Source organism: Oncorhynchus clarkii, chromosome 12 (assembly GCF_045791955.1).
Source record: "Oncorhynchus clarkii lewisi isolate Uvic-CL-2024 chromosome 12, UVic_Ocla_1.0, whole genome shotgun sequence".
Taxonomy (NCBI): domain Eukaryota; kingdom Metazoa; phylum Chordata; class Actinopteri; order Salmoniformes; family Salmonidae; genus Oncorhynchus; species Oncorhynchus clarkii.
In genome coordinates this window covers 85,862,511-85,886,919 of record NC_092158.1, presented here as the reverse complement: position 1 = coordinate 85,886,919, position 24,409 = coordinate 85,862,511, and the positions used below count along the sequence as shown (strand labels likewise).

The 24,409-nt window shown below is 44.9% G+C and overlaps 2 protein-coding genes across 4 annotated transcripts; one reads left to right on the top strand and one right to left on the bottom strand.

Moving 5' to 3' along the window:
* The first annotated feature begins 1,320 nt into the window (after positions 1-1,320).
* Positions 1,321-14,230, top strand: LOC139421562 (general transcription factor IIF subunit 1-like). 2 transcript variants are annotated; one of them, XM_071172582.1, is made up of 14 exons: positions 1,321-1,491; positions 1,775-1,851; positions 3,124-3,170; positions 4,300-4,372; positions 6,918-7,111; positions 7,279-7,449; positions 7,631-7,839; positions 8,983-9,142; positions 11,737-11,795; positions 11,869-11,994; positions 12,124-12,197; positions 12,708-12,846; positions 13,096-13,249; positions 13,452-14,230. In XM_071172582.1, the coding sequence occupies exons 2-14, from the start codon at positions 1,840-1,842 to the stop codon at positions 13,654-13,656; spliced, it is 1,623 nt and encodes a 540-aa protein (XP_071028683.1). In that variant the 5' UTR covers positions 1,321-1,491; positions 1,775-1,839; the 3' UTR covers positions 13,657-14,230. The 2 variants fall into 2 exon arrangements, with proteins under 2 accessions (XP_071028683.1, XP_071028682.1); XM_071172581.1 differs by having other exon boundaries at positions 12,705-12,846.
* A 606-nt stretch (positions 14,231-14,836) lies between these two features.
* Positions 14,837-23,514, bottom strand: LOC139421563 (GDP-L-fucose synthase-like). 2 transcript variants are annotated; one of them, XM_071172584.1, is made up of 11 exons: positions 23,388-23,514; positions 21,823-21,983; positions 21,223-21,337; positions 20,267-20,395; positions 19,892-19,965; positions 18,283-18,416; positions 17,392-17,456; positions 17,142-17,208; positions 16,928-17,007; positions 16,509-16,608; positions 14,837-16,293 (listed from the first exon to the last, which is right to left on the bottom strand). In XM_071172584.1, exons 2-11 carry the CDS (start codon positions 21,975-21,977, stop codon positions 16,238-16,240), a joined length of 975 nt encoding a protein of 324 aa, XP_071028685.1. In that variant the 5' UTR covers positions 21,978-21,983; positions 23,388-23,514; the 3' UTR covers positions 14,837-16,237. The 2 variants fall into 2 exon arrangements, with proteins under 2 accessions (XP_071028685.1, XP_071028684.1); XM_071172583.1 differs by having other exon boundaries at positions 21,223-21,349; positions 23,388-23,475.
* Between the last annotated feature and the right edge of the window lie 895 nt (positions 23,515-24,409).

Below are 24,409 nucleotides of genomic sequence, written 5' to 3'. Positions count from 1 at the left end.
CACCCATCCATCCATCCACCCCAACCAACCACCCCCCTTTAGTTTTGCCTTAAGTAACCTTCTGTCTTATGTAACCACACCACACCAAATGTAACATATTATATTCATTGAGTATCCCAGATTTTTTACTATGTTATGTCTAGTCTATGAGACCAGGTTGAAAAGGTGAATGGAGTGTGTTTTCCAGGCAGGGTTGTAACACTCCTTCACAAGTGCACAAATATAGTATGGCTGTAATTTATCAATGAAAATGTGTATATATTGCCCGATACAGTTTGATAAATAAAAATAATTTGTTGGTAAATAACTGAGTCTTGGCAAATATGCAGCAAGGTAGAATCACAGCAGCCTACTGTAGATGGTCTCTCAACAGTTGTCAACCAGATGTTTTCAATCATTAATCGTCACCAAGGATTTAAAGTAATTGTACAGTGAAAATTTCACTTTTAAAAGTCAATTTCTGTTAACTTGTACGCAAATAATGTTGACCCGTTATACTCGTACTTGTGGCCAACGCATTCATTGGAGAAAAAAACACTTCAAAAATCACACCTAAACTTTTATCAATTCAATTCAAGGGCTTTATGGCATGGGAAACATGTGTTAACATTGCCAAAGCAAGTGAGGTAGATAATATATAAAGTGAATATATAAAGTGAAATAAACAATAAAAATGAACAGTAAACATTACACATAGAGAAGTTTCAAAACAATAAAGACATTACAAATGTCATATTATATATATATACAGTGTTTTAACAATGTACAAATGGTTAAAGGACACAAGATAAAATAAATAAGCATAAATATGGGTTGTATTTACAATGGTGTGTGTGCTTCACTGGTTGCCCTTTTCTCTTGGCAACAGGTCACAAATCTTGCTGCTGTGATGGCACACTGGAATTTCACCCAGTGGATATGGGAGTTTATCAAAATTGGATTTGTTTTCGAATTTATCTCAAACAATGTTTAAAATATGCTTGCTATTTCCTCACAGAGGATGATGTCATCTAACTGCAATAATTATACTTTTTAGAAGGAATTGTAATGAAGTATAGGTCATATTTCGTAGATAACTGGAAACAATGGACAGTTGTTTTAATAATAGGATATTCTTTGGTTTCGCGGCACGAGCCTATGGCATCTATCTACTAAGAACTAAGTGCTGTTTGAATTTGTTTTCCGGCCGACCATTATTCTTGACGGAACGGTTGGCGGAAAGCAGCAAGACTTGTCATGTGTTAGTGTTATTTTAGATCCTTAGTACGTCCCTACCGAAATAAAGGAAAAGGTTTATGGTTAGGTTGGATAGGGACGTTCAAAGGATACCAGATAGTACTAACCCAAGACAAATATTTAACTAACGACTGCATGAGTAACGTTAGATACTAGATATTAAGTGCTAGATACATACTAATATGAAATGTTATCCATGACTTACGTTTGATTACCTATAAATCAACATATTTTTGTTTCGTACATTTTGAAGAGGTAGGTTGACTGGGTCAATATATTTCTTGAGTGTCTTAGCCTACTGGTAACTAGCTACAGACTAACGTACAGTATGTAGTAACTTAGCTCTATCAGAGGAAGAGGCGAAGCCTTTAATATCCAAAAGCTATGGTTCTATAGCTAACGTTAGTACATAAATGACCACAAACAACTGCCTTATGATGAGTCATTTCTGCATATGCTGAGACCGAAGTCAGTTAAGCATGTCCTATAGTGTTCTATTTTGCTATGAACTGAAAAAAATGTCGTTATACTTCAACAGGTGATCACTTACAGGTGACTGCTTGACTAAGAATAGGGGCATACTGCCTCTGTATACAGTCGACCATGGCGTCATTGGTAAGTCTTGGGTGTATGGTTTACTTGTAGGGTCAACATGACGGTATCAGTCTATTGCTCAACACATTTGCTTCATCTGTTGCTTGCTTATCTCATTGTCAGGCTTGCTGGGCATTAATATGGAGATGCTCCCCCCTTTACTGCTATAGCAGCCTCCACTGTTCTGGGAAAGCTTTCCACTAGATGTTGGAACATTGCTGCAGGGATTTGCTTCCATTCTGAATTCAGCCACAAAAACATTAGTGAGGTTGGGCATTTAGGCCTGGCTCTCAGTCGTCATTCCAATTCATCCAAAAGGTGTTCCTTGGGGTTGAGGTCAGGGCTCTGTGCAGGCCAGTCAAGTTCTTCCACCAATCTCGACAAACTATTTCTGTATGGACCTTGCTTTGTACACGGGGGCATTGTCATGCTGAAACAGGAAAGGGCCTTCCCCAAAATGTTGCCACAACGTTTGAAGCACAGAACTGTCTAGAATGTCAATGTCTGCTGTAGCGTTAAGATTTCCTTTACCGAAACTAAGGAGCCTGAACCATGAAAAACAGCCCCGGACCATTATTCCTCCTCCACCAAACTTTACAGTCTGCACTATGCATTGGGGCAGGTAGTGTTCTCCTGGCATCCGCCAAACTCAGATTCATCCTTTAGACTGCCAGATGGTGAAACGTGATTCATCACTCCAGAGAACGCATTTCCACTGCTCCAGAGTCCAATGGAGGCAAGCTTCACATCACTTCAGCCGACGCTTGGCATTGTGATTTTAGACTTATGTGCAGCTTCTCGGCTATGGAAACCCATTACATGAAGCTCCTGACAAACAGTTCTTGTACTACGTTGCTTCCAGAGGCAGTTTGGAACTCGGTAGTGAGTGTTGCAACTGAGGACAGACGATTTATACGAGCTTCAGCACTCGGCGGTCCCGTTCTGTGAGCTTGTGTGGCCTACCACTGCGCGGCTGATCACTTGTTGCTCCTAAATGTTTCCACTTCACAATAACAGCAGTTAGAGTTGACCGGGGCAGCTCTAACGGCAGAAATTTAACGAACTGACTAGTTGGAAAGGTGGCATCATTTGAAGGATTTGAAAATCACTGAGCTCTTCACTAAGGGCAGTCTACTGCCAATGTTTGTCTATTGAGATTGCATGTCTGTGTGCTCAATTTTTATACACCTGCCAGCAACGAGTGTGGCTGAAATAGCCGAATCCACTAATTTAAATGGGTGTCCACTTACGTTTGTATATGTAGTGTAGCAAACTGTGTGTGTTTTTTTACAGGGTGGCAGCAGTTCCTCTTCTACAGAGTACATAGTCCGAGTCCCCAAGTAAGTACTATCCAAGGCCTACAGCCATTGGGTTCTCATTTAACATTTGACTACTGCAGGGTCAATGTGTACAACATTCCTGACTCTCTGTCTAACCGTTAATAATCATTGCATGCAATACGGTTTTGGAAACCTCACTCTACTTTCAAATCACCCCAAAATAATTTTCCAAGTACAAAAGACACTTAACGTGCATCATTTTAACACGGATTTCCACAGAGTTTTTTTTTCGCGTTGCACATTTACCTGAACTATCTGAATTACGACACTTCCTGAGCTAATGGAAACGCAGGAGTGAACACAAAAAACATCTCAAACAAAAACCTCAGTTGATAAAACAGCTAAGTGTATCTTCTGTATGTGTAGTGTTCCAAGCAGGACATACAATTCACTTTTTGGTTCACCAGCCACTGTGTCAGGTAGATTTAAAAAATCTACCAGCCACTCAGATCTTTACATTACAGTATTCATCTAAAATAGATGTTATTTTTTTATTCTCTCCTCAATCTACATACAATGGTTTATAATGACAAAGCGAAAACGGGTCTTAAGACATTTTTGCACATTTTATAAAAAAAATATAAATAGATCCCTTATTTACATAAGTATTCAGAGCCTTTGCTATGAGACCCTAAAAATGAGCTCCGTTGCATCCTGTTTCCATTGATCATCCTTGAGATGTTTTTACAACTTGATTGGAGTCCACCTGTGGTAAATTCAATTGATTTGACATGATTTGGAAAGGCACACAACTGTCTATATAAGGTCCCATAGTTGACAGTGCATGTCAGAGCAAAAACCAAGCCATGAGGTCGGAGGAATTGCCGTAGATCTCGGAGACAGGTTTAATACTCGAGGCTGTAATCGCTGCCAAAGGTGCTTCAACAAAATACTGAGTAAAGGGTCTGAATACTTACTTACTTTCAGTTTGTAATTGTAATTATTTTATTCTAAAAAAACTGTTTTTTCTTTGTCATTATGGAGTGTAGATTGGGGGGGGGGGGTGTGTGTAACGTACCAAAATGTGGAAAAAGTCAAGAGGTCTGAATACTTTCCGAATGCACTGTACATTATGTGGTATCTATATGAATCATGATATAGCTTACACCACTAACCTGTGTGTGTGTAGGAACACCAGTAAGAAGTACAGCATCATGGCCTTTAACTCTGGGGACAAAGTAAACTGCTCCTCCTGGACCCAGGTATGCAGGCCAACTCTCTGGGAAACTCCCTCTCATTACAACTTTCCTCAATAGGCTACTAGAACACTCAATGATTCTCTCTCCCTGTCTGTCTCTCCTTCGTTCTCTCTTCCTCCCTGTCTCTTCCTCCCTCCCTGTCTCTTCCTTCCTCCCTCCCTGTCTCTTCCTCCCTCCCTGTCTCTTCCTCCCTCCCGGTCTCTCTCTCCCTCCCCGTCTCTCTCTCTCTCCCTCCCCGTCTTTCTCTCTCCCTCCCCGTCTCTCTCTCTCTCCCTCCCCGTCTCTCTCTCTCTCCCTCCCCGTCTCTCTCTCTCTCCCTCCCCGTCTCTCTCTCTCTCTCACTCCCCGTCTCTCTCTCTCTCCCTCCCCGTCTCTCTCTCCCTCCCCGTCTCTCTCCCTCCCCGTCTCTCTCCCTCCCCGTCTCTCTCCCTCCCCGTCTCTCTCTCTCCCTCCCCGTCTCTCTCTCTCCCTCCCCGTCTCTCTCTCTCCCTCCCCGTCTCTCTCTCTCCCTCCCCGTCTCTCTCTCTCCCTCCCCGTCTCTCTCTCTCCCTCCCCATCTCTCTCTCCCTCCCCGTCTCTCTCTCCCTCCCCGTCTCTCTCTCTCCCTCCCCGTCTCTCTCTCTCCCTCCCCGTCTCTCTCTCTCCCTCCCCGTCTCTCTCTCTCCCTCCCCGTCTCTCTCTCTCCCTCCCCGTCTCTCTCTCTCTCCCCGTCTCTCTCTCTCTCCCCGTCTCTCTCTCTCCCTCCCCGTCTCTCTCTCTCCCTCCCCGTCTCTCTCTCCCCGTCTCTCTCTCTCCCCGTCTCTCTCTCTCTCTCCCCGTCTCTCTCTCTCTCTCCCCGTCTCTCTCTCTCTCTCCCCGTCTCTCTCTCTCTCTCCCCGTCTCTCTCTCTCTCTCTCCTCGTCTCTCTCTCTCCCCGTCTCTCTCTCTCGCCCCCGTCTCTCTCTCTCCCCCCGTCTCTCTCTCTCCCCCCGTCTCTCTCTCTCCCCCCGTCTCTCTCTCTCCTTCCCCGTCTCTCTCTCTCCCTCCCCATCTCTCTCCCTCCCCATCTCTCTCGCTCCCCATCTCTCTCCCTCCCCGTCTCTCTCTCTCTCTCCCCGTCTCTCTCTCTCTCCCCGTCTCTCTCTCTCTCTCCCCGTCTCTCTCTCTCTCTCCCCGTCTCTCTCTCTCTCTCTCCCCGTCTCTCTCTCTCTCTCTCCCCGTCTCTCTCTCTCTCTCTCCCCGTCTCTCTCTCTCTCTCTCCCCGTCTCTCTCTCTCTCTCTCCCCGTCTCTCTTTCTCTCTCCCCGTCTCTCTCTCTCCCTCCCCGTCTCTCTCTCTCCCTCCCCGTCTCTCTCTCTCCCTCCCCGTCTCTCTCTCTCCCTCACCGTCTCTCTCTCCCCCCCGTCTCTCTCTCTCTCTCTCTCCCCCGTCTCTCTCTCTCCCCCGTCTCTCTCTCTCCCCCGTCTCTCTCTCTCCCTCCCCGTCTCTCTCTCTCCCTCCCCGTCTCTCTCTCTCCCTCCCCGTCTCTCTCTCTCCCTCCCCGTCTCTCTCTCCCTCTCTCCCTCCCGTCTCTCTCTCCCTCCCGTCTCTCTCTCTCCCCCCTCCCGTCTCTCGCTCTCCCTCTCTCTCCCCCCTCCCGTCTCTCGCTCTCCCTCTCTCTCCCCCCTCCCGTCTCTCTCCCTCCCCCCTCCCGTCTCTCTCCCTCCCCCCTCCCGTCTCTCTCCCTCCCCCTCCCCCCTCCCGTCTCTCTCTCTCTCTCTCCCTCCCCCCTCCCGTCTCTCTCTCTCTCTCCCTCCCCCCTCCCGTCTCTCTCTCCCTCCCCCCTCCCGTCTCGCTCTCTCTCTCCCTCCCCCTCTCTCTCTCCCTCCCGTCTCTCTCTCTCCCTCCCGTCTCTCTCTCTCTCTCTCCCCCTCCCGTCTCTCTCTCTCTCCCTCCCCCCTCCCGTCTCTCTCTCTCCCCCCTCCCGTCTCTCTCTCTCCCCCCTCCCGTCTCTCTCTCTCTCCCCCCTCCCGTCTCTCTCTCTCTCCCCCCTCCCGTCTCTCTCCCTCCCCCCTCCCGTCTCTCTCCCTCCCCCCTCCCGTCTCTCTCTCTCTCCCCCCTCCCGTCTCTCTCTCTCTCCCCCCTCCCGTCTCCCCCCTCCCGTCTCTCTCTCTCCCCCCCTCCCGTCTCTCTCTCTCCCCCCCTCCCGTCTCTCTCTCTCCCCCCCTCCCGTCTCTCTCTCTCTCCCCCCCCCCTCCCGTCTCTCTCTCTCCCCCCTCCCGATCTCTCCCGTCTCCCGTCTCTCTCTCTCCCACCTCCCGTCTCTCTCTCTCCCTCTCTCCCTCCCCCTCTCCCCGTTTCTCTCCCCCATCCCGTCTCTCTCCCCCTCCCGTCTCTCGCTCTTCCTCCCGTCTCTCGCTCTCCCTCCCGTCTCTCGCTCTCCCTTCTGTCTCTCTCTCGCTCTACCTTCCTCTCCTCCCCTTCTATTATTTATATTAGCTTCTACACTTCTCATCTCCCTACTCCGCTCCCGTTGTCCCATCCGTCTCACGCTCTGTCTTCTCTCCTCCCTCCTTTACCCCTCCCCTCAGGCGCGTATGGAGCGGGACATGAGTAACAGGAGGATGTATGGTGTGGAGGAGACTGAGGAGGGGGCGGCAGGCAGTGAGTTTGGGAAGAAGCAGAGGGAGGAGGCACGCAGGAAGAAGTTTGGAATCGTCACCAGGGAGTTCAAGGTGGAGGACCAACCCTGGATCCTCAAGGTCAACGGCAAGGCAGGGAAGAGGTGAGGCAGACAAACACACACACAATGAGCTTACCTTTACTTAGCTCTGGTTCTCTCACAAATACTTACCAAGCCATCCTTTGTCTTTCTGTTGATCCGAGGGCAAGGAGGAACTCCCATATAGCCTGAACTATCCTTTTATATCAACATGTTTCTCTCTGTTTCAGGTTCAAGGGTACGAAGAAAGGGGGCATAACGGAGAATGCGTCCTACTACATCTTTACCCAGTGTCCCGACGGGGCCTTTGAGGCCTTCCCCGTCAACGGTTGGTACAACTTCGTGCCCCAGGCCAAACACCGCACGCTGACCGCCGAGGAGGCAGAGGAGGAGTGGGGCAGGTGAGGAGAGGATGAAGGGGAGGGGAGACAGGTGTGGGGGAGAGAGACAGGAGAAGGGGAAATACTGAGGGGAAGAATAAAGATAGGGGGTGCAAATTCACCCCTCAGGTAAAAACACTAGGGGGTAGATGTGGGGGAACGTAGTAGGGTACACACATACTTCCTTCCTACTTCCTCTCAGGAGGAACAAGGTGGTGAACCACTTCAGCATCATGCTCCAGAGGCGCCTGCGGGAGCAGGAGAGAGGGCCGGACGATGACGACGAGGAGGGCGAGAAGGGGGGGAAGAAGAAAAAGAAGAAGGGAGGAAGAGGAGGGGACCTGCGCATCCATGACCTGGAGGATGACCTGGAGCTGAGCAGTGATGAGAGTGACAGCAGTGGAGGAGAAGGTGAGGAGAGAAGAGAAGAGAGCTGAGCAGTGATGAGTGACAGCAGTGGAGGAGAAGGTGAGGAGAGAAGAGAGCTGAGCAGTGATGAGAGCGACAGCAGTGGAGGAGAAGGTGAGGAGAGAAGAGAGCTGAGCAGTAATGAGAGCGACAGCAGTGGAGGAGAAGGTGAGGAGAGAAGAGAGCTGAGCAGTGATGAGTGACAGCAGTGGAGGAGAAGGTGAGGAGAGAAGAGCTGAGCAGTGATGAGAGCGACAGCAGCGGAGGAGAAGGTGAGGAGAGATGGACGAAGGTGAGGAGAGAGGAGAGCTAAGTGACGAGCAACAGTGGCGTGCGAGAAGGTTTGGGCTTTTTTCCGATTAATCTTTCCTCGATTCGTTGCATCCTCTCGTTTTGACCTTCTCCAATACAGTTGAGAACGAGATGAGGAGTCGCAGAAAGATCAACTGAGATGGAGTAGAGGAAAGTGACAGCAGCTTCTGTGGAGAGAAGGATGGAGGGAGGGAGAAGAGAAGGAGGGAGAAGGGAGGGAGAAGAGAAGGAGGGAGAAGAGAAGGATGGGAGGGAGGGAGAAGAGAAGGATGGATGGATGGGAGGGAGGGAGAAGAGAAGGATGGGAGGGAGGGAGGAGAGAAGGATGGAAATAGGGGGGAGAGAAGGATGAGGGAGGAGAGAAGGATGAAAGGGAGGTGAGAGGGATGGATGGAGGGAGAGCCCAGTAATGATGAGTATGAAGGCAGAGTAGAAAGAGGCATGGGAGTCATTCAACCTCAAAAAGCACAAGAAAGGTTTTGGACACCCACCAATCAGATTGATCTGAAATGGTATCTGCAGTTAGAAACATCAGATTAGCATTTCTTGAATGTTATTTTTCTGAAAGACAATTAGAACTCAAATTGAAAGCTAGTTGATTGCACCCAAATTGGCCATTTAAATTGATAGGATTTATATAATATTCAATAAATATAGTTCCCAACATCCGATATGGACCAAACTTCTTCTTAACAATGATTAATACGTGAGGAATCCAAACAAATGTCGAACAAATAAGTACATTTTACATGTTCAACTGTTGAATTGTTAGAAGGTGCATCTCTCTTTACGTTCCCTCTCTTTTCTCTCCCCCTCTTCTTCTGTTCCTCTCAGATGGAGACAGCAAGCCCAAGAAGAAAGAGGGGGATGTGAAGGGGAAGGGGAAGAAGAAGAAGAAGAAGAAGAAGAGGGGCAGTGACAGCGAGGCGAATGAGGACAGTGACGATGGAGACTTTGAGGGCCTGGAAGTCGACTACATGTCAGATGAGAGCAGGTGAGACACACAGACACACACACACACACACAGACACACACACATACACACACACACACACATACAGACTCACACACATACAGACACACACACACACACACACACACACACACATACAGACTCACACACACACACACACATACAGACTCACACACACACACACACATACAGACACACACACACACACACATACAGACTCACACACACACACACACATACAGACTCACACACACACACACATACAGACTCACACACACATACAGACTCACACACACACACACACATACAGACACACACACACACACACACACACACACACATACAGACTCACGCACACATACAGACTCACGCACACATACAGACTCACACACACACACACACACACACACACACACACACACACACAGATTCAAAGATAAACATACAGATACGCACACATACACACACACACACACACACAGATACACAGACTCACAGATAAACACACAGATACACACACACACACATATATAGACTCACAGATAAACATACAGATACACACACAGAGACTCACAGATACACACACAGACTCAGATACACACACACACACACACAGACTCACAGATACACACACACACACACACACACACAGACTCACAGATAAACACACAGATACACACACACACATACAGACTCACAGATAAACATACAGATACACACACACACACACACACACATACAGTGCATCCGGAAAGTATTCCGACCTGTTCACTTTTCCCACATTTTGTTATGTTACAGCCTCATTCTAAAATGGATTAAATAGATTTTAAAAATCTTCAACAGTCTACAGACAATACCCCATAATGACAAAGCGAAAAGTTTTTTTTAGAAATGTTTGCAAAATGATTAAATATGAAAACTGAAATACTTAGTATTCAGACCCTTTGCTATGAAACTCAAAATTGAGCTCAGGTGCATCCTGTTTCCATTTATCATTTTTTTAACCTTTTATTTAAAACCAGACAAGTCAGTTAAGAAAAATTCTTATTTACAATGACTGCCTACTCCGTTCAAACCCGGACGACGCTGGGCCAATTGTGCTCCGCCCTATGGGACTCCCAATCACGTCCGGTTGTGATACAGCCTGGAATCGAACCAGGGTCTTTAGTAATGTGTCTAGCACACAGATGCAGTGCCTTAGACCGGTGTGCCACTCGGGGGCCTCTCAAGCTCAGGTTGGATTGGGAGCGTCGCTTCACAGCCGTTTTCAGGTCTCCAGAGATGTTCATCCTTGAGGTGTTTCTACAACTTGATTGGAGTCCACCTGTGGTAAATTCAATTGATTGGACATGATTTGGAAAGGCACACACCTGTCTATATAAGGTCTCACAGTTGACAGTGCATGTCAGAGCAAAAACCAAGCCATGAGGTTGAAGGAATTGTCCGTAGAGCTTTGAGACAGGATTGTGTGGAGGCACAGATCTGGTGAAGGTACCAAAAAATGTTCCCAAGAACATTTATGCAGCATTGAATGTTCCCAAGAACACAGTGACCTCCATCATTCTTAAATTGAAGAAGTTTGGAACCACCAAGACTCTTCCTAGAGCTGGACGCCCTGCCAAACTGAGCGGAACTAGGTCAGGGAGTTGACTACGAACTCGATGGTCACTCTGAAAGAGCTTTTGAGTTCCTCTGTGGAGTTTGCTAAAAGGCACCTAAAGGAATCCCAGACCATGAGAAACAATATTCTCTGGTGAAACCAAGATTGACCTCTTTAAATGCCAAGCGTCACATCTGGAGGAAAGCTGGCATCATCCCTACGGTGAAGCATGGTGGTGGCATCATCCCTACGGTGAAGCATGGTGGTGGCATCATCCCTACGGTGAAGCATGGTGGTGGCATCATCCCTACGGTGAAGCATGGTGGTGGCATCATCCCTACGGTGAAGCATGGTGGTGGCATCATCCCTACGGTGAAGCATGGTGGTGGCATCATCCCTACGGTGAAGCGTGGTGGTGGTGGCATGCGGTGGGGATGTTTTTCAGCGGCAGAGACTGTGAGACTAGTCTGTATTGAGGGAAAGATGACCTGAGCACAGAGAGATCCTTGATGATAACCTGCTCCAGAGCACTCAGGACCTCAGACTGGTGCGACGGTTCAACTTCCAACAGGACAACGACCCTAAGCACACAGCCAAGACAACGCAGGAGTGGCTTCAGGACAAGTCTCTGAATGTCCTTGAGTGGCCCAGCCAGAGCCCGGACGTGAACCTGATTGAACATCTCTGGAGAGACCTGCAAATAGCTGTGAAGCGACTCTCCGCATCTAACCTGACAGAGCTTGAGAGAAGAATGGGAAACTCCTCAAATACAAGTGTTGTAGCATCATACCCAAGAAGACTTGAGGCTGTAATCGCTGCCAAAGGTGCTTCAACAAAGGACTGAGTAAAGGGTGTGAATACTTTCAGAATGCACTGTACACCACAACTTCTATTGACAGCTGTATGGTCACACACCAGAGACACTTGTAGAGCCATACACACACTTCCTGCAACCTCTCATTTATTTTCTCATCCCTTCCTCGCTCTCTCGCTCCTTACTCTCTTGTTCCTGCAGTTCAGAGGAAGAGGTCGGCGAAGAGAAGGCCAAGTCCAATAAAGAGGCCGTTCCCAAAGGTCAGAGGGCACCCCCATGGCAACAATACGTGTTCATGTGTGTGAATTCTAAGAACATTAACTCTGTTCACAGGAATCGACGAGGCATCGGAGAGTGAGGAAGAGAGCGAGGAGGAGAAACAGAACGAGGAAGAGGGGAAAGAGGAGGAGGAGGAAGAGGAAGGGAAGAAGACCCCAGTCCAGACGAAGAAGAAGAGAGGTAGCAGTTTTTCTTCTTCTTTAGAATCTTTACTGATCAGGTATCACAGGGAAGTGGCAAGAACCCACGGAAATATACTGTGTTTTTGTTGAAGGGGGCTATGATGTGATAATGTTGTGTGTGTTTCAGACAGCAGCGGTGAGTCGGACACTTCGGAGGACAGCGACATCGATGGAGAGGCAGCCTCCGCTCTCTTCATGGTGGTGTGTGTGTGTGTGAGAGTGTTAGTTTGTGTGTGGTCCCTTTTGTAGTGCCACTGTTCAATGTCAACCCCATTTCCCTGTCTTTCTCGCAGAGATGGAGTCTTGATATCGTGTTCTTGATCTGGGTTACGGTGCCCAAGATCTGGGGCTTTTCTAAAAGTCTTGAACAAGACTCTGGTAGTTGATGAACCTGATACCATATTTTGTAGTTTCTATGTGGCACAAAAGGGGTGACACAACACACAATTTCCAGGGTATCTTGCTTCCCTAGTGTGGCAGCAGTGTGGGCACAAAAACAGGCCTTTTTAAGCCTTTGATGTGGTTGGTGTTGGTCTGACTCTCTATCTTGGTATTCCACATTTCAACTGGTGTTGGTGTGATAACGGTCTGCAAACACTGGGTCTTTCTTGGTCTGGTTGAGAGTGGCTCTCGTAGACAATGCTCTTGACTACCACTCTTGACGTTCCCCATTTCCTCACTACCCCCCCCCCCCCCCCCCCCCCCCAGAAGAAGCGTACTCCTCCTAAGCGCGGTGGTGGGCGTGGCTCTGGAGGCAGCTCCAGGACTGGCAGTCGCCCTGGAACACCGTCCATAGACTCCGCCTCCACCTCCAACACACTCCGAGCCGCCGCTAGCAAACTGGAGCAAGGTACACACACACACGCATGCACTCACACACACACGCATGCACTCACACACATATTCACAGATTGGAAATAGATTTTTATATTTGTAATGTTTTCATTTATATTTACATATTCACAGGATCTGAAAGTCTTATTTTGTTTGTGGTACCTTAAGGCTATGTGTGACCTCAGCACTGCATGCTGACTCTGCTTGATTGAACAATAAAGGGTTGTTAAAACTGCGTCCGTCACCCTGCTCCCTCCCCTCACAGGTAAGAGACAGGTGGTGGGTGGTAGCTCTGAGTCTCCAGCTGCCAAGAGGCTGAAGATGGAGTCCAGCAGTACGGCTGTCACCACCCAGAGTCCTGCCCCCTCAGGGAAGAGCACGCCACAGCCCCCCTCAGGCAAATCAACCCCCAGTTCCAGGTATATTCCTCTTCAATCTCTCCTGTTTGTTCACTTTTCTCACCCTTACCCTCTCTAGCTCACACACACTCTCGTTCTGTCTCTCGCCCTCTTTTCTCTGTCCTCTCCCACACGCACGGTCTTTCTTCTTATTCTCTCCCCCCTTCCACCACACACCCTCCCCTTGGTGTTTTGTCCCACTCTCCATCCTGCCTCTCCACAGTGACGTTCAGCTGACGGAGGAGGCGGTGCGTCGCTACCTGATCCGGAAGCCCATGACCACCAAGGACCTGCTGAAGAAGTTCCAGACCAAGAGGACTGGCCTGAGCAGCGAGCAGACGGTCAACGTCCTGGCCCAGATCCTCAAACGCCTCAACCCCGAGAGGAAGAACGTCAACGACAAGATGCACTTCTACCTCACAGAGTAAACCGGGCTCGTGTTCATTAGGGCATGCGTTTTAAAATGGAGACTGAGTCCAAGTTCCTCTTTCAGTCCCTTTGGTGCCTAATGAACACGACCTAGGGAGGGAGGAGGAGATGAATAGGAGAGGAAGAGCATGAACGCAAAGTCCTCATTGATTGATCAGCGGAAGGAGGAGAAGGATAGAACAGGGTCCTTGGAAGAGGAAGAGAGTGGAATAAGGTAGAAAGAAAAGTGTTACGCAACTGTGATTTGAGATGCGGTGTGTAAACTAGCCTCAATGTCTGTCTCTAGAAATGGTTTGAAGTCAACTGTACCTGTGGCAGTCCTTTCAGGTCAAACAACTTACTCTTACAATATATAGGTTTATCAATGAATTACACAGATGTGAAGGTATCAATGAAAACATTCCATGTAGATCTTGCCTGCTGATTCATCTCCCACCACAACCCACTGGATTCAACAAGACAAGTGTGGGTTATTTTGTACGATTTGCAGTATCTCCCCAGGCTTTATTTCTCATTTTAGAATTGTCTTTTTTGTTTATTTTCATTTGTAATAAAAACCCTGCTGTTGCCGTGGCTGGTCTCCTTGTCATGTTTCTGGTTGGTTTGCATAATTAGAAGCAGAACACTGGAAAATGATGTCATACATCTTAAGGCTTTTCAATGAAGACACCCTAATATTCTTTGAGGTTCTGCCAGAGGTCTACTGTGCTATCCAGTGGATTCATTGGACATATACTTTGCAGCAACTGTTGTGTATGTACTTACTTGGATAAGAGTAGTGTGCACTTCAATGACAGTACTGTTGGCCTGTACTACTTCATGCCATGGAGAAGTGGTTGTGTAGTAGAGAAACCATGTCAAGCAGAAGTCATTCATCCTTATTCAGCATGACATGACAGGTGTAGGCATATTAATGTTACACCTTCCTCTCCTGAGGAAAATGACTTGATGTGCCAAGTAGAGTCAAATATACTGATGGCACATCTGACCGTTTATTAATGGAGCGATTACTGGCAGATCCCAAATGATCTTGGCTTCCTCTGTTATCGTCAAACTTTGTTGACATTTGAAACTCGTTTGACCCCTAAAAACCTGCTTCTTCCTGTCCTGTTTCTACAATGTATTGATTTTATTTTTTTACAGTGAGGTGGAGCGACAGTGATGTCCTAATTCTCAAGATTCTTCAGGAAGTTGACTTTATATTAGTTGCTGATATGTTCATCCCAGATAAATCACAATCCTTTAACACAAACCAGTATTATGATCTGCAGTGTGGACCGAGGCCAGTGAATGATGAGAAACAGTTGGCTCCAATGTTTAGATCCAGGCTACTTTACTGTAGGCTTATACTTGTTGTTTTGTAGTGAGAAAACATGTCATTCAGCATCACTCTCAACGACTGACACCTCATTCTTACATCAAGAAAAAGTCAATTCATATTTTTGTCAATATTCAATCACAAATAGATCATACACTTCAACTATATATGTTAGATATTAAAATGAAAATAATGTGATGTATTTGAGTGTAAACACATGACCCTGCAGTATTGCTGATAGTAACTGGTAGTCATACTGTAGGGGATCAGGTGGTTGGACCAGTTCAGACACCATCAGGGAAGGACATGTAATGGAGGACATAATGAGGGATTGACCTTAAGGGTTGCCCTATTGCTTGGAGCAAATGAACTGAGCAGTCGGGCAAGTTGAACCTGCTCTGGTTGCCCCATTAGGCAGGGGATTTTTCCAAACTGAATTTCAGTAGCCTAACATAGGGGCTACACTTACATTTTTTTGGTCCTGCTACACAGGAAGTATAACTATTGGTCAGGGTGAGCAGAGCGCCAGACAATACTATATCCTATGGCTCTCGATTGTGAGCTGTGTGTCTAAATCTGAGTCTTCCAGAGCCGGTATGCTTACAACCAGGTTGTAGAAGGGTCTCATTGCGCTGCAAAAGTTACGCATTCAAACTGATTTTTCTACTTCATAGCATGCTAGCAGATACCCATAGACTTCCAGTCATTGTGCTAACACTAGTTAGCATTGGCTCACAAAATGACCTCTAAGTTCCTTCATACTGGACAAAGAGACATAAAAATGGTATCCAGGAGTTCAACAGCCTCTGAGGAAGTAGATAATGGGCCTCATTGCCAAAATCTCAAAGTATCCCTGTGACCATTTTGCTTGTAAACAATTACTTTAAACTGTTCTGTCAAGTGACAGTAATCACCAGGCAACCAACAAAACAAACTGCTGTCCAATGGGCAAGAGCCTTTCAAACCTTAATGTCAATCCCTGACATCAACGGTGCAAATAGAGGAGAAAGGATCCAAAATGGTTGCCAGACAGTTCTGGGGAGAACAACAAGGTGGGGTATTGTGAGTCCTGTGTGCCTTTACCTCATGCCCACTGATCTGACAGAACTTAACCGGCCACATGGTGAAACCTATCCAGAACTTTCACTAATCAGTTGGCATGAAGACAAGGACACAAGACTTGGAAGGCACAGTAGTAGTATTGGGATGTAGCCCTGATCTTTTTCATTAAACAATATTCATGTCTCGACCTTCATTGGTCTTCATGTTCGGGCTATGTCGTAATTGTTCACGAACCAATCACAGGTCTTCTTGATACCTGTTGGGGAGGAGAGACACAGTCAGTCATCTATGGATACTGTGCATTTTGGAAGAGTGGTTTAATCACTGTGAACGTTACTTTCATCATAATCATAAAACGACCAATAACCAGATAGGTATCAAATATCATGCTGTAATGGGTCTGTGTTATTTACAAGGCAACTAATTGTTTTCTGGACAGGAAATACAACCCTCAATATTTGGATCTCTGACCTTCAGAGAGCGGCGTGAAGGTGAAGTCAGGGAGGTAGCGTCGCAGCTTGGCGTTGCTGGCCGTCTTCTTCATCTGACCGTCTGACTTGCTGGTGTCGAACTGATGTCATAGGTCAAGGGCCACAGAAGGCAAAGCACAGGGAGATGACATAGTTACAGTGCAACGGATATGGGGGATAGCTAGTCCGAGTGGGCATTTAATGTACTACATCTGTACGTCTTTCAGTCCAACAGGTGTAATGAACCTTTAGATATGGTTGCTGGTGTTGTACTAAGGATTCTACTAGATTGGTTCTAGACACTGATCTAAGGTCAAATTTGAATAATGGTTAAGGTAAGGAATTGGGGAAGATACGCTGATCCTAGATATGTGCCTAGGAGCAACTCCTATCAGGCGTACACAACCTGTGGAAGGATACAACTATTTGACCTTTGAAGTCCAGGGCATCTGCAATCATCTCTACGGCGTCCTTGATGGGGAGCTCCTCCTCCTCCCCCACTGTGAGAAACAAGTGACAAAGGAGCTTGGTCCAGTTACATACGGTACACACACACATTGACTGATCACACACACACACACACACACACACACACACACACACACACACACACACACACACATGTTGGACTCACCAGAGAGAATGATGGGGTCAACCTCATCATACTCCCGCAGCACCCAGAGGAACAGACGTGCAACATCCTGAGAAAACACACACACAGATTTAATGTACACACGCACATATCTGACACACACACACACACACACACACACACACACACACACACACACACACACACACACACACACACACACACACACACACACACACACACACACACACACACACACACACACACACACAGAGTAATTCACTAAACATACCAGAGAGTAGATGAATTGTCTCCTGGGTGTTCCGGAGCCCCACACCTGTAGTGGGGTTCCCTCCTCTGTTAGAAGGAGAGTAGAAAGGAGTATGTGTTTGTATATGTCTGTCTGTGTGTGTGTACGTCAAAAATCAAATTGTATTGGTCACATACACATGGTAAGCAGATGTTAATGTGAGTGTAGCGAAATGCTTGTGCTTCTAGTTCTGACAGAGCAGTAAGTTTTTACATTTTTTATTTCACCTTTATTTAACCAGGTAGGCTAGTTGAGAACAAGTTCTCATTTGCATCTGCGACATAGCCAAGATAAAGCAAACAAATTCACAACATCTTCCTTATACACACAAATGTAAAGGGATGAATAAGAATATGTACATATAAATATGTGGATGAGCAATGGCAGTGATGCATAGGCCAGATGCAGTGGATGGTATAGAATACAGTATATAAATATGAGATGAGTAATGTAGGATATTTAGACATTATTAAAGTGGTGTTATTTCAAGTGACTAGTGATACCTTGATCAAATCCATTTATTAAAGTGGCCAGTGATTTGAGTCTGTATGTAGGCAACAGCCTCTCTATGTTAGTGATGGCTGTTTAACAGTCTAAGGGCCTTGAGATAGAAGCTGTTTTTCAGTCTCTCGGTCCCTGCTTTGATGCACCTGTACTGACCTCGCCTTATGGATGATAACGGGGCGAACAGGCAGTGGCTCGGGTGGTTGATGTCCTTGATGATCTTTTTGGTCTTCTTGTGACATCCGCCTCTGTGTGTGTGTGTGTGTGTGTGTGTGTGTGTGTGTGTGTGTGTGTGTGTGTGTGTGTGTGTGTGTGTGTGTGTGTGTGTGTGTGTGTGTGTGTGTGTGCAGTATTGTGAGTGTTACTTACTTTTAGCAGCATATGTCTTATGCATGAGCGCTGAGAGCACGTGACCATTTTCAAAGTTGAAGTTGTCATAGGGACCATACACGTTAGTCGGGATTACGGCGGTGTAGCGACGCCCATGCTGCGCAAAGTATCCCCTGTTGTTAATTAAGTCCACACACACACACACACACACACACACACACACACACACACACACACACACAACAATCATGTTGTGGTTAGAACATTAATGACCCACTCCAGCTATTTTTGAAACAATATTCTAAGTACACATACAATACAAGGTACAAACCCTTAAGGGTAGAATTTTTTTTTTGACACAAATGGGGAAATTCAAGGAGTTGGCAATTCAAGGGGTTAGTCTGTTGGATGCATACCGATGTCATCGGCCTTCCCTCTTGCTTCCCAGAACAATAGCAGAGCAATAGAGGTTCCTTGGAAGTTGTGGGAACATATGTTTTTGGTTTCCCATTGGTTCTGGGAACAAACGCCTAAGTTTCCTGACCGGTGAAACTGACTTTTTTTACGTTCTGAGAACATTCATTTTTTGGTTGCAGGGACGTTCTGAGAACGTTTTACAATGATTCCCTGAAAGTTTTCCTGGGAGGTTTTATTAATGTTCTGATAATGAAATTATAGGTTATTTGAATGTAATTAAATAATATTCTGAGAACATGTTTCAATAAGACTTTTAATAACACTGCTAGCTTAGGTTAACTGTTTTGAACACCAAGCACAGATGGGACACATGGAAATTAAATTGCTTAGGCATTAATCATGGCAAACACATCTCTTTTTTATTGTCACAAAGAGCATATAAGATTTAAACCTATGATCTTGTGTTTCCTATCCATGGACTCAGTCCACTGCGCCACCAGGTTGGCGCTAGCATGCCATGTTTTGTAACTTATACAAAGCTGTGTATTTTAGTCTATTCAAACAGACCCCATTTCAAAGGAAACAAGTGCTCATAAAGATCAGGTGTGGCCAATTAGCGGGTGCGGCTACTTCATGAACTCACTTAACAAGATAGAGGATAGAGAGAGTTTTGTTGACGCTGAGAACGGAATGTATATATTAATAAATAACATTTTTAGAACCCTCTTGTGGTTTTAATGTAAAGTTTTCTTAATGTTCTGAGAATATTACTAAATAGAACCATGAGGAAACCTGTAGGAAACGTTACGCTGAAGTACTGAAATTCCCACATAAGAACGTTGTTCTTAATGTTCTCTGAACAATTTGAGAACATTACTTTAAATAGAACCATGAGGAAACCTGTAGGAAACATTATGCTGAAATTCTGAAATTCCCACAGAAGAACGTTGTTTCTTAACTTTCTGAGAGCATAACTTTAAATAGAACCACGAGGAAACCTGTAGGAAATGTTATGCTAAAGTACTGAAATTCCCAGATAAGAAACATATGGTTCTCAGAACATTATGTGCTAGCTGGGCTGTGCCATGTAATGAGGGACCTGCACCAGCTACTGAAATGCATCTTTTGTTAAGTTCATCAGGTGATAAATGAGGTGCAAGGGAGGCTGGAGTGGGTCTTTCAAATGTGTGCTAATGTACCTGCACAGGTAACAGATTAGTCACCAGCTCACCTGTTCTGAATATCAATCATTCTTTTGGCATGTGAGTAGCCAAAGTTTGAGTCATGTGGGGGCCCATTGTGGATCTGTGGGAAGGGGAAGAAAGCATGAGTGATCCTACACCATCTTTTATTAAAAATCCCAGTTTGGAGGGCCAGAGATCCCCCAAACATAGAGTAGTTCTACTGTCACTGGGCACATACTCGGTCCCAAATGGCACCCTAAACTGTTGAACTCCTACCTTTGACCAGGGTCATTAGGTCTCTGGTTAAAAATAATGTACTATATAGGGAATTGGGTGCAATTTGATGCCACCATAGTATTTTAGTATTAAGGTTAAACACAACATAATCTCATTGATTTGGTCTTACTGGTTGTTCAACTCACCATGCTCTCATCAATAGGGTATGTGGTCTTGTCAGGAAAGATGCAGCTGGACAGACAGGACACCACCTTGGTGACGCCCCTTTCGTGAGACGTCTGCAGCACGTTGTCATTGATGCGAAGGTTGTCCCTCTGTGAAGGCAATACACTGTGGTCTCAATTCAATAAAACCTGTATTGCGACTCTTACACAATAACTTGTTTTTACACAATAACTTGTTTTTACACAAATGAATTAAAAGAATGCATTTGGAGACAGTGAGACACCCCGTCCGTGACGAGCACGCGCATCCGCTCAGCCTTCGTCTGCGAAACCATCTCTCACTCTCACTCACTCTCAAAGAATGCTAACTTCTATTTTTTAGTTGTGATATTCACATGCTGTTATTACGCTGTAGCCCATCATTGTAAATACACATTTGTTCTTAACTGACTTGCCTAGTTAAATAAAGGTTAAATAAAAAAATATAAAAAATAAACAGATGGATTAATACCCTTTTGGAATTAAGATGAATACATTTGCCAACAAAGTCCCTGTGTAAAGTTGACTTTGACAAGTTGAATTTAATTTCAGCCTAAGTAGTTGCCCGGCCAGGCGAACATGGACATTTATATTCAGGTAATTCAGCAGAAGATCTTTTCCAGAGCTGCTTCCAGTCGGTGCATTCAACCAGTAGCTAGATAAGACAAACCATTTCACGGACTGGCCTTTAGGCAGTTCAGGCAAAATATCAGATGGGCTGGTTCCATCTTCAGCCCATCAGCCTGTCTAAACTGCGGGTTTTGTACACAAACATCATTATTTGGTTAACAATTGGGGCGCCAGGCAAAGAAATGGGCCAGTGAGTTAGAAATGCCCCTTCCGAATTTCTGGACCCATCCCTGATTTAACAAATGTAGTTTGGGACAGAAACGTATAGCCTAGGTATTAAAACAAACTGGGTAGTTAGGTATGCTCACCAGAAAGTGTAGGTTCTCCTTCATGTGAAGATAGAGTCCTCCCACTTTGGCAGCCAGGTGGATGACATGGGTGGGCCGATACTTCTCAAACACTGCTCTTGTCTGTTGTAGATCTCTGGCAGAACAACTGTCATCATCATCATCACCATCCCATTTAATGGAAACACATCAATCTCATAAAAGTATGCATGCACGAATGTAATTAGCTAAACATTTAATGTGGTTCCAACAGGAACTATATAGAAACTCCAAATATATACTGTATCTATGCATCAATCTACATATCTATAGAATAGATTAGAAAATAATAGAATAGCAGAGAATAGAATATTTTTTTCCAGAGTGAACTTATTTTGTTCCTGTTGGAACCACAAAACCAGCCCCAGATGTAAAAGGGTCATAACAGGATTTCATACAGTGCAACATGTATACATTTCCTATAGAAATATGTTATGTAGAACAGACATGCTGGTGTTTCTCGGGCATGAAGAATATGGGATCATGGCATCTCTTGTATATAGGCTAGGCCATTTTTATCTGCATCGACCAAGCCTCAGACCAGCTCTGCTGATAATATGAAGTTAATGTGACATAACTTACACGAGGTTGGCCTCTTTGGAGGACAGGAAGGTCCACTGCTCGCCCTCGAGACAGCCGCCTTCCTGTTTCACCACGTGCTCGATGGCCTTCCCGACCAATCCAGATCCGCCCGTGACGAGCACGCGCATCGGCTCAGCCTTCGTCTGCGAATCCATCTCTCACTGATCAAACAAAGAATGCTAACTTTAATTTTTCAGTTGTGATATTCACATACTGTTATTACGCTGAAGCCCAAAACAAAGTAGGCTGATATGAATGACAGTATGATCATGGCCCTATTTATAGTCTACTTTAGAACGTAATAATTATGATTTAAAAAAACAACAATTACATTTAGGTCAGTAAGGAATTAATCAAATATATGCTATACAACATCAAACGCAAGTTGAAAGGTATAAACACACTTTTCGTTTCAATTACAATTTCATTGTAGCCTATTTGTTTAATCATGGAGGCTACTTTATTGTATTTATTTCCTATCTACATTTATTGACTTTTGTCTTTTGAAATAAATTCAATTTGGCATATATTAAGCCAAAAGGGGAGTGAATGGTATTATGACAATGTTAATTTTAGCCTATCAAAAGGATAAACAAACAGCCTACGCCAATATCGACATATATTTCATTTTTAAATATAACAATTTAGTTTAAAAGAATGGGAAATAAGAGTTAGGCTATATTACAAAACAGAAGCCTATATTACAATATCAGATTGTCATACAGGCTACACCACTGACATTATTTTAGCAAAGCAAATCAAAGAGTAGCCTAAAAGTGTATGAGGTCTGTCGAAAGAAAATGTCTACTTATGTGTTAAATACAATGTAGCCTAGCCTATAAATAGGCCTTATAGGCCAAACATTTTAGGGAAATAATTGCAAATATTAATCGGTAGTCTATGTGGGCTATTTTGAATTCAAATAAAAAAAACTCAAAACGAAATAATGATGAGAAGACAAAACTAAGAATAGTTATACATTTAGGCTAATAAGGAATTAATAACATGCTATACATCATATGCAAGTTGTTTAATCATGGAGGCTACTTTATTGTATTTATTTCTATATACATTTATTAACTTTTTTCTTTTGAAATAAATTCAATTTGCCATTTTAAATATTAAGCTCAAGAGTCCAAAACGGGAGTGAATTGCATTAAAGTCGTGTTAATTTTAGCAAAAGGACAAATAGCTTGTTTAATCGAAATATCGGTTGGCCTCATTAGGCCTATATTACAAACAGTATATTACAACATCAGATGATCGTATAGGCTACAACACTGACATTATTTTAGCAACACAAACAAGAGTAGGCTAAAAGTAGCATATACGAAGTTGGTCGAAAGAAAATGTCTATGTTGAAGTCAAACGCACCCATCCATTCAACCAAAAGTCATCTACATAGGACTTAAAGGACAAACGTTTATAAAGGCAAAACATATTAATCCGCATAGTTTACGTGAGCTATTTTGAATTATAATCAGTCACATTTTTAACTCGGAAAGACTCTCGTGTTATTTTGTATGTATCTTATCAATACACAAAGTTAATGTATGAATTCAAACCTGTAAAATTATTCGTTAGAATTTTCCTCCTCGGATAAAGTCGGTATTAGATCCTATTTCTGAACGCTCAAGTACATAAATGAGGCATAGGCTCTCCCTTGTCTTGCACACTAACCTATCAACAGGTAAGCCGCAGAAGCAAGGTGGAGTCGCACTTATACTGTGAGCAACACTTAGAGAACAAGGGAGAGCAGTAGCCTTACAGGTGACCATCGCAGTTTCTCGCACCGTCACTCACGTACCACACACCACATTAAGAAAATACCAGAACTGTTAAGATACAGTTGAAGTCGGAAGTTAACATACACCGTAGCAAAATACATTTAAACTCCGTTTTCACTATTCCTGACATTTAATCCTAGTCAAAAATTCCCTGTCTTAGGTCACTCAGGATCACCACTTTATTTTAATTTAATTTATTTTAATTTAATTTTCTTTCAGCATTTCTTTCCTTCATCACATTCCCAATGGGTCAGAAGTGTACATACACTCAATTAGTATTGGTAGCATTGCCTTTAAATTGTTTAACTTGGGTCAAACATTTTGGGTAGCCTTCCACAAGCTGCCCACAATAAGTTGGGGGAATTTTAGCTCATTCCTCCTGACAGAGCTGGTGTAACTGAGTCAGGATTGTAGGCCTCCTTGCTCGCACACACTTTTTCAGTTCTGCCCACACATTCTCTATAGGATTGAGGTCAGGGCTTTGTCATGGCCACTCCAAAGCCATGACTTTGTTGTCCTTAAGCCATTTTGCCACAACTTTGGAAGTATGCTTGGGGTCATTGTCCATTTGGAAGACCCATTTGCGACCAAGCTTTAACTTCCTGACTGATGTCTTGAGATGTTGCTTCAGGATATCCACGTAATTTTCTGTCCTCATGATGACATCTATTTTGTGAAGTGCACCAGTCCCTCCTGCAGCAAAGCACCCCCACAACATCATGCTGCCACCCCCCTGCTTCACGGTTGGGATGATGTTCTTCGGCTTGCAAGCATCCCACTTTTTCCTCCAAACATAAGGA

Coding starts and splice junctions, on each gene's coding strand:
- LOC139421562 (XM_071172581.1), top strand. Junction 4,373..6,917: donor ACTGCTCCTCCTGGACCCAG/GTATGCAGGCCA, acceptor CCCTCCCCTCAG/GCGCGTATGGAGCGGGACAT. Junction 9,143..11,736: donor TACATGTCAGATGAGAGCAG/GTGAGACACACA, acceptor TTGTTCCTGCAG/TTCAGAGGAAGAGGTCGGCG.
- LOC139421563 (XM_071172583.1), bottom strand. CDS start 21,977: ATGGATTCGCAGACGAAGGCTGAGCCGATGCGCGTGCTCGTCACGGGC. Junction 19,966..20,266: donor ACCCTATTGATGAGAGCATG/GTGAGTTGAACA, acceptor CCCTTCCCACAG/ATCCACAATGGGCCCCCACA. Junction 17,008..17,141: donor TGACCCCATCATTCTCTCTG/GTGAGTCCAACA, acceptor TGTTTCTCACAG/TGGGGGAGGAGGAGGAGCTC.